Source organism: Aristolochia californica, unplaced genomic scaffold, assembly GCF_029961685.1.
Source record: "Aristolochia californica isolate CCGP_79_NKW_82.1479 unplaced genomic scaffold, dmAriCali1.0.hap1 SCAF_16, whole genome shotgun sequence".
NCBI classification, from domain to species: Eukaryota; Viridiplantae; Streptophyta; class Magnoliopsida; order Piperales; family Aristolochiaceae; genus Aristolochia; species Aristolochia californica.
In genome coordinates, this window is record NW_027181837.1 from 6,344,068 (window position 1) to 6,354,465 (window position 10,398).

General features: G+C 40.3%; 1 protein-coding gene across 1 annotated transcript; it reads right to left on the reverse strand.

Annotated features, from left to right (window-relative positions):
* Positions 1 to 9,748: 9,748 nt before the first annotated feature.
* On the reverse strand, positions 9,749 to 10,198 carry LOC137952568 (uncharacterized). The gene has a single exon (XM_068799649.1). It carries the CDS (start codon positions 10,196 to 10,198, stop codon positions 9,749 to 9,751), a length of 450 nt encoding a protein of 149 aa, XP_068655750.1.
* Between the last annotated feature and the right edge of the window lie 200 nt (positions 10,199 to 10,398).

The following is a 10,398-nucleotide window of genomic DNA, read 5'->3' on the forward strand; positions in this document are numbered from 1 at the left end:
TTACAGAACGAAGAGTTTGGTGCTGGTAATCTGTGTCTGTTTCTTGAACCAATTTGTGAACAACGATCCATAAGGGACTCGAAGAGTCGAGTTTGTAAATGGAGGTGAGGTTTGAGAGATTTGTGAAACCAAGAGTTCTGCTGATGTGGCCATGTGGATGGTGGGTTACGTTCTTGGAGAAAAGATTTAGCTATCTCCATTGGCCAACTGGTTATGATAGCATCTATTTTTTATTGAGTTCGGATTCGTTTGTCCATACAAGAACTGTACAAAATTGTTTGCTCCGAAGTCCGAACTGCGAATCATTCTTTTACAGAATAGCATCGAGATCTACTTAGTCCAAATTTTCCTCAGGGGAGGGCGCCATCACTATTTTATTGGCAAGTTGGGAGTTCTCATCTGCCATGAAACTGAAAATGGGAGGACCTTTCTTCGCGAGAGGAAGAGAACAGGGGGATGGCCCCTTTGTAAATTTTAGTAAAATCTTTCTTTCTTATTCATCATTTCATTCAAATACATCCATATTTTTATACAAAGATTACAGGTGAATTAAATTGGTTTCTCGGATCATCTCCGAAGCTATTGTTACGGAGGACTTCTTCCTCCATTTTTACGGATCTAGAATATAGTTCGATGGAGGAAGAAGTCCTCATCTGGAGGATCTCACGCCAATAATCCCCCTCAAGTTGGTGCGTATTAACCTCTAATGCCCAACTTGCCAAGTGAGTTGTAGAAATTCTTACTACATACTGCTTTTGTAAGTATGTTTGTCAATTGGACTTCAAATTTAACAAACGTAAACCGAATTATCTTTGCCTCAAGGTTTTGCTTTATGAAGTGTCGATCTACTTTCACATGTTTAGTCTGATCAAGCTAAACCGGGTTATGTGAAATATCAATAACCGCCTTATTATCACAGAATAAGTTCATCACACAGTTTGGGCCAAATCCAATTTCGGTTAATAATCTCTGAAGATAGAGAAGCTCACAAAGACCCTTAGCCATCCCACGAAACTCTGCTTCAACACTTGATAACGCTACCGCATTTTGTTTCTTATTTCTCCAGGTAACTAGGTTCTCTCCAACAAACATAAAATAGCCCGAGGTGGATTTTCTATTTGAAATATTTCATGCCTAGTCAGCATCTGTATAACCTTCAACCCTTAGGTGATGGTTTCTTGAGAACATAAGTCCATTCCCAGGGGAAGACTTTAGGTATCGAAGATTTTGATTCACATTATTCATATGATCTTCACTTGAACAATGCATGAATTGGCTTACTACACTTACTGTATATGCGATATCAGATTGTGTTTAGGAGAGATAAATAAGTTTCCTAATTAACCTCTAGTATCTTCCTTTGTCTATTGGCATTTGGTCTGGGTATTTTCCAAACTTGTGATTTGCTATTATTGGGATAATTGCAGGTTTACACTCCAGTAGCCCAACTTTTGATAATAGATCTAGGATATATTTTCGTTGGGAAAGGAATATGTCTTGTTTGGATCTAACAACTTCGATTCCCATAAAATATTTGAGTCCTGCCAGATTTTTCATCTCAAATTCTATTGCCAATTGCTCTTGAAGTCTTGTTATTTCTTTTGGATCATCTCCTGTAATGATCACATCATCTACATATACTATTAAAGTTGTTGCTTTACCTCATTGATGCTTTAAGAATAACGTATGATCTGAATTAATTTATTTAAAACCATATTTTTGCATTGTCATACTTAACCTCTCTAACCAAGCTCGAGAAGATTGCTTCAAGCCATATAAAGTTCGATGGAGTTTGCACACCATCCTTACTTTAGAATTTGCTATATATCTTGGAGGAACATCCATGTAGATTTCTTCTTCAAGTTCTCCATGGAGAAAATCATTTTTAACGTCAAATTGGTATAGTGGCCGATCAAGATTAGCTACAAGAAATAATAAAACTTTAACAATATTCAATTTGACCACTGGTGAGAATGTCTCTTGATAACCCACGCCATATGTCTGTGTATATCCTTTTGCAACTAGCCTTGCCTTATACCGTGCTACTACTCCATCAGATTTGTATTTGATGGACAAGACTGTAGGTCTCATTTTTCATTAATGCCTCCATTTATTCCTTCATGGCTTGAGTCCACTTAGGGTCTTTTAGAGTTTCATCAACATTTGAGGGAACATGGTGTAAAGCAGAGTAAGCTCAGCCCAGGAACATCTAAACATCAATCAAGAAGAAAGCCAACACTGATCTATTACAAATTCGATAAGAAACTTCATCCCACCACATGCTCTAGAAGAGCTTCAATGATTTCTGGACTGAACAGAAATTACAAGAAGAAACTAAACAATAAAACAGAGTAATGAAGAAGGAATAGCTCTCATTTTCTGGATTCCAATGCTGCTGAAGAACACCTCTATTTATATGTGTTTTTCATGTAGGAAGCTTGTAGAGCAAGCCATCTAGGAAGCTTTAGAGCAAGCCATCTAGGAAGCTTGTAGAGCAAGCCATCTAGCTGTCCTCCACGTTGGCACTTGGTGATGCAATCGTGACACGTGCATACTGTGGGATCAGCCCCCTTAGACCCCCGTCGGGGCTGACACCCCGAACCCTACTATCCGTTTTACAGTTTCTTCATAAGTAACCATTGCGGTCACAATTTGACCTCATCAGCATCTAAGCTGAAACCGTTAACTAATTACTCACTATCAACATTGGCGCTCCTCATACTTGGGGGCCAGTGAATACATTACATTAACGGTAACTTGAGAGAGGTGGGCATTGATACACTAACACCCCCCCTCAATGTTCACCTCTGTTGGACTATGTTCTTGGGCCAACGCCCAAGCCACGAAGATGCTTGTTCATCTGAGCACTCCCTAGTGCTTTGATAAAAATGTCTGCATGGTTGTCTTCTGTAGGGCAGTACTCCATGTATATGGTCTCCTCTTCAATCAGTTCTCTTACATAGTGATACTGAATCTCTATGTGTTTAGTTCTAGCATGGAACACTAGGTTCTTCGCCATAGCTATGCAACTTTGACTGTCACAATTTAAGGTAGTTGACTCAGTCAAAGGAATACCTATATCAGTCAAGATGCGTCGTAGCCACACAGCTTCACAGGCTGCTACAAAAGCAGCTTTATACTCTGCTTCAGTTGATGACAGTGCAACTGTTTGTTGCTTCTTACTAACCCATGAGATGATACCACTTCCAAACAAGAATCCGTAGCCAGTAACGGATTTCCTTGTGTCAATATCTCCAGCCCAATCTGAGTCACAATACCCAGATAAAATATCTCCTCTTGTGTAAGATACTCCAAAAGTTAAAGTACCTTTGAGATATTTGAGGATTCGCATTCCAACTTGCTAGTGCGTTTTTCTTGGATTGTTAGAAAAATGACTGAGCACTCCCACACCATAGCTAATGTCAGGTCTTGTGTTACAAAGGAAGATTAAACTTCCAACTAATTTTCTATAGAGCTTGTTGTCAACCTTTTCAGAGGAGTCATTGATTGACAGCTTGGTATTCACTTCCATTGGGGTGACTATTGGATTACTTTCGGTCATGCCAAAAGTAGATAACAGTTCTCGAGCATAACGTTCCTGAGAAATAAAGATATGATAAGATTTTTGCCATACCTCAATTCCCAAGCAGTAATGAAGAAGGCCCAAGTCTGTCATGTCGAACTCTTGGCTCAACCATTCCCGTCTTCACAATGTTGTCTTCATGGTCACCAGTGATTACCAGGTCATCTACATAGAGTACTGCAATGACTCTTTTCTCATGTTCACAAAGAACATATAAGTTTGCTTCAGATTTGCTTCTACAAAACCCACGCCCCAAAAAGAAAGAGTCGATACGTTTGTACCAGGCTCGTGGTGCCTGCTTTAGACCATACAAGGCCTTTTTTTAATTTACATACCTTCTCCTCTGCATTTGGTAGTTCAAAGCCTTGTGGTTGTGCCACGTAGACTTCTTCCTCAAGTTTCCCATTTAGAAAGGCAGATTTTACATCTATTTAATGTACCGTCCACCTGTAATGAGTAAAAGCTGCAAGAACTACCCGAATTGTTGTCATCTTTGCTGTTGGAGCGAAGGTCTCATCAACATCAAAACCTTCAATTTGTGAGAATCCCTGAGCAACAAGGCGTGCTTTGTATTTTTCAAGAGTACCGTCAGCCTTGTACTTTGTTTTCCAAATCCATTTGCTGCCAATGATCTTTTGGTTAGGAGGTTTGTCAACAATCTCCCAAGTATCATTCTTTATGATACTATAATACTCTGTTTGCATTGCAGCTCTCCATTTTGGATCTGACATGGCTTCCTCCACACTTACTGGTTCTTTTACCGTCTCGATGATTTGAGTCATCAAAGCCATGTTCAAAAGTTGTTGTCTTGCTTTGTTCTACTTCTCTATTCTCTTTGATCGTCTAAGCCCATCAGGACAAGGGCTTTTATCTTCAACTTCTGGAGTTCTGTTATCAAAGAGCTGGTGAACCCACTTTGGTTGTGGCTTCCGTGGGGGTGCACTAGGTTGGTTTGTTGTTTCTTTTTTAACAGAAACATCTTCTACATCACTTACTGGCTGTTCAGTAGGCACTTGGTGAGTTACTTCATCGGTTGGTGACAAAATGGCAGGATCATTATCCTCCATTGAGAGTGGTCGCTCATTAAACACCACGTCTCGGCTTATGACTAACTTCTTGGCCTCTACATCATAGAGTCTATATGCTTTAGACTCTTCACTATAACCCAAGAAGATACATCTCTTGCTCTTGTCATCTAATTTCTTTCTTTTTTCTTTGGGAATATGTACAAAACACTCACACCCAAATTTTCTTAAATGAGACACAGAAGGTTTCATACATGAGTAAGCCTCATTTGGAGTCTTTTCATTCAATGCTTTTGTGGAGCATCGATTTAGGACATATACTACTATATTTACAGCTTCTCCCCAGAACATATTTGGTAGCCCAACACCTTTTACCATGCACCAAGCCATTTCCACCACCGTTCGATTTCGACGTTCAACTACACCATTTTGTTCTGGTGTATGTGGAGCAGTAAGTTGGCGTTTGATGCCAACTGAATTACAGTAGCTAGAGAATTCAACAGAACAGAATTCCCCCCCACGATCTGTACGAAACTTCTTCACAGTTGCTGCGTTCTCATTTGTCACTTGCTTATGCCACACCTTGAATTTTGCAAGAGCATCAGCCTTGTCCCGAAGGAAGTACACCCACATCTTTCTACTGTAATCGTCGACTAACAACATAAAGTAGAAAGATCCTCCTAACGCCATCGTAGTCATTTTCCCACAGAGATCAGCATGTACCAACTCTAGAGGACCCTTTGATTTGTTTTGACTCTCTTTGGGAAATGACTTTCTTTGTTGCTTGCCCAGCATACAAGCTTCACAAGGTTCTTCAATTATATCAATTGAAGGCAAATCTGTCACCATATTTTTCTTCTGCATTTCCTTCAACACATGAAAGGAAATATGTCCGAATCTTTCATGCCAAAGTTGACTATTTTTGGCATCAACAATAGCAGAAAGTGAGTTGATTTCATAAAGGTTATCCCTGCGGATACCTCTTGCAACTATGTTCTCATTTTTATCAAGAATAAGAGATTCATTTTTCTTGAACCGTACATCCAAATCTTTGTCTGTAATTGCAGCTATGGACAATAGGTTTCTTGAGATTTGGGGAACAAGTAGAACATCCGCTATCTTCTTACTTTCTCCATCATCAGACTTAATGGATATGGTGCCAGACTTAATGGATATGGTGCCTATCCCTTCAACGGGACATCTCGCATTATTCCCGACCACCACGTTCATTGGTTGTTGTAAAGGATTTAAAGAATCGTATAATTCTTTCTTCCTGGTCATGTGTCGGGAAGCTCCAGAATCTAACACCCATGTACTCTTTTGTTGTACATGATCACTAGAGCATGATTCCTCTGTGACAGTGAACAGAGGAAGCTCAATTTCTGCAGAATTTGCAGATTCTCTATTCTTCCAGTTTTGTTTCACCGTGCCGTTCTTCTCATCGTGGATTCGTGTTCTACAATCTTTGACAGCATGACCCTTCTTGTTACAGTAATAACACGATCCAAAGAACTTCTTACTCTTTGGTTTCTTCTTTGTTTCATTGCTAACCTTTGCTTTTGCTGTGAAGGCAGAGTCAGATTGATTGTCTCTACCTTTTAGCCTCATCTCCTCCTCCATCAATAAGGCAGAGAAATCTTCAAAGGTCAACGGAGGATCATGAACTTGTGTATTGAGTGCTGTCATGAGGCCGTCAAATTTTTGTGGCAGTACTCGAATACATCTTCGAGCAAGTTCCTCTGTTGACTTGGCTATACCAACAGAAGCCATTTTATCACGTAGGTTTTTCATCCTAGTAATAAAAGACTCTGCTGCCTCATCTTCACTTAATCTTTCAGCAGCAAGTTGATTTTCCAGATTTTGGATATGAGTATGGTTCCTCGTTTCATACTGATTTTTTAGTATGTTCCATGCTTCATTCACCTTCGAAGTATGTTGAATCAGGGTGAGGATAGAATCTTGAATACTTGTGACAATTGCACAAAGTGCATCAGCATTCTTCCTTCTCCAATCTTTGACGAGCTGAGGATTAGGAGGAGTGATCTTTTCACCATTGGTGACAACAACAGGTTCAGCATCAACTCCCAGAACTATATCAAGAAGTTCATAGGAGTCCAGAATCGTAGTGATTTTGAACTTCCACAGGAGATAGTTCGTGCCATCAAGTTTGCCTTCTGTGAAAGCTGGGGACGAATACGTTTTGCTGGTATAGAACCAGAACTAGCAGTAGAGCTACTAGGCTTAAGATCAGTCATGATGTTGTGCTTTACGACAGATGATTGTTATTAAGAGTCCCCTAGAGCTCTGATACCATGTAAAACAGAGTAAGCTCAGCCCAGGAACATCTAAACATCAATCAAGAAGAAAGCCAACACTGATCTATTACAAATACGATAAGAAACTTCATCCCACCACATGCTCTAGAAGAGCTTCAATGGTTTCTGGACTGAACATAAATTACAAGAAGAAACTAAACAATAAAACAGAGTAATGAAGAAGGAATAACTCTCATTTTCTGGATTCCAATGCTGCTGAAGAACACCTCTATTTATTTGTGTTTTTCATGTAGGAAGCTTGTAGAGCAAGCCATCTAGGAAGCTTGTAGAGCACACCATCTAGGAAGCTTGTAGAGCAAGCCATCTAGATGTCCTCCAAGTTGGCACTTGGTGATGCAATCGTGACACGTGCATACCGTGAGGTCAGCCCCCTTAGACCCCCGTCGGGGCTGACGCCCAGAACCCTACTATCCGTTTTACAGTTTCTTCACAAGTAACCATTGCGGTCACAATTTGACCTCATCAGCATCTAAGCTGGAACCGTTAACTAATTACTCACTATCGACATTGGCGCTCCTCATACTTGGGGGCCAATGAATACATTACATTAACGGTAACTTGAGAGAGGTGGGTATTGATACACTAACACATGGTGTGAGGAGATTTTATTTAAAAACTTCTTGAGGGGTTCAGACAGCTATTTTGTAGACATAAATGGCAATAAGATATTTCAATTTGTTTCCCTTCACTTCAGGGGAATATCTGTTTGGTGGGTTGCCCCGATTGCACCTACCAGGTAATTCATAGCCAACAGGAATAGCCATATCATTAGAATTTTGAGGTGTGACAGGATTATTTACCTCAATTATATTCTCAGGAGATTGGTCATTGGATACTTTGGAGAAGAGGGGTACTACTTCATCAATTTCTTAGGATATCTTCTCTGAATCTGGTTCCACAGTGGTCACTATATCAGTGTCCTTGAACCAGTCAAATGTCATCCAATTCAACTTTTCTTCTCGTGTCTTCCTCTGAAGAGAAGAATTGGATGTAGCGGACGAGTAAAAAGTTTCAGATTCAAGAAATGTGACATCCATAGTTATATATGTGCACTGAGTAATTGGATCGTAGAAGCGGTACCCTTTTTTATGGACCACATATCCCAAAAACAGATACCGAATGACATATAGATCAAGCTTCGAGCACTAGTTTTATTGGACGTTAACGAATACAACGCAACCAAAAATTTGAGGGGAGAGCATCAACACCGAGGGTAATGAAACATAGTTTGACAAGGCCTATAGGGGAGTCTTTAAACTCAAGGATTTTTTAAGGCATAGGGTCAATGAGGTGGACAGCTATAGCAATGATGGCAAGGCACTTGGGCCCCAAGTAAAAGAGCCCGAGCTGTTTTAAGAATGTGGCAATTTTTCCTCTCTACAATACCATTTTGTTGAGGAGTTTGGGGGCGGTTTCATGAATCAATCCATGGTGATGGAAATAATCACAAAACTGATGTTTCACATATTTTCCACCATTATCAGATCGAAGAATTCGAATTTGGCAGAGAATTGAATTTAGATAATCTTTTAAAAAGATTGAAATGTATGAAAAACCTCATCCTTGTGTTTGAACAAGTAAAACCAAGTCATTCGTGTGCAATCATCAATAAATATGACAAACCAATGGACACCGGACCTATCATCTTTTGGGGAAGGACCCACATGTTAGAGTGAATTAAAGCGAAAGGATCATCACTCTTAAAGGATAATTGACCCGATGACTTTTAGCTAAAAGGCAAGTTTCACATTTAAAATCCAGAACTGAAAAATTCGAAAATAGATCGGAAAATATATGTTTCAAATACACAACCGTGTGCGATATGCTCAACCTATGCTGAAATCTTCCATGTAATAGAGCCCCCTTCTCTTAGTACCACGCCCAATGATCTCCTTGGTGAGATATCCTGAATAAGATAAAATGTAGGGTAAATCAGAACAACACAATTCAGCTCGTTGGTAACTTTATTCACTGAGAGTAATTTGTGAGAAAGAGAGGGCATGAGCAGTGTATTAGATAATGGTAGGGTTGGTGATAACATTACTTTTCCAGCTCCTGTTACCGGAGAGATAACTCCATTAGCATTGGCAATGCTAGTCCGTTGGGGAGGAGAGGTCTAAGAAATATCCTTCGCAATCAAATGTCATATGGTCTATTGCTCCCAAATCCAATATCCAAGTATTGCAATAAGCCTCTCTAGTAGATCCAAGGAGAACATTACCCGGAGTAGAATTTGAACTGTTGGTTGGAATATGTGAAAGATGCGGCTCTGTTGCAGCCACTGCAGCCTTCTTCGTGCATTCAATATTCCCATTTGAATCCTGATGCTTTCTAGCCTAGAGTTCGTGCCACCAATCAGAATACCCGTGTAGCTTGAAGCAGTTCTCACGGGTATGCTTCGCATTTCCACAGTGAGAGCATCTAGTTCCATCATGATTTGGAGTTGGAACCAAATTAGTTGTCATGCAAGGAGATAGACCCAGAGTGTATCGGAGGGTGCAAACCATATTTAAAGCTTTTAGATGCCAGAACGCTCCTAGAGAATCATCGGAACAACCAGTCGTCATCATGACTTGACGAACAACCTCTCTGCGGACGTGGGCATAGGCTTTATCTACTATTAGAAAAGGTTGTATATGGAGAATATCACTCTGGATATGATCTAGGTGATCATCGAGACCATCCAAGAATACATATACCCATTTTTCTTGAACCAAGGTATTATACCATTGTATATCGGTTGGGTACTCAATCGGATTTGGTCGGCGAAAGTCTATTTCACCCTAGAGGCCCTGGAGATTATTTTAGAATGTTTCAAGAGAACCACTAGACTGTTTAAGATGTGTCACACGTCTCCAGAGATCATACACCTGAGAGGTGTCACTGCCATAAAAATATGTTGTAGCAATGGCATCCCAGACCATCTTCGCTGTTGGAACTCGAATGAAGTTGCCGATGAGGGAAGAATCCATAGAATTAATCAACCATCCTTTGACAATAGCATTGTATGTATGCCATCGTCGAAACGTAAGATCCGTTTGAGGAGGTTGAGGAAAATCGCCATTTAAATACCCCAGTTTGCATGAGATATACATATCAACAACTTGGGTCCAGAGTGCATAGTTGGTGTCATCCAATTTGATTTTAATTGGTGCAGCAATATCGATGGTCCAAGCTTCAGTCATTCTCGTTGTCAACTCGTCCAGGGCATAGGAGAACAAATATTCACTAGACTGGAAGTTTGTATCTGCCATTGATGAAGACACAAGTCTGGTTTAAGTCAAAGGGTTCGCCGGAGAAGATTTCAGCCCGCTCGCCTTCTACGACTGTTGTGCAGGAAGACAAGGGGTTTTAGATCTCTCGCCTCCCAATTCGCTGCATCATAGCCGAATGGGAATTTTCCTCCTGTAGTCGTCAAACTGGTTAATCCAGGTCTGATACTATGTAAACTTTC

Coding starts and splice junctions, on each gene's coding strand:
- LOC137952568 (XM_068799649.1), bottom strand. CDS start 10,198: ATGGCAGATACAAACTTCCAGTCTAGTGAATATTTGTTCTCCTATGCC.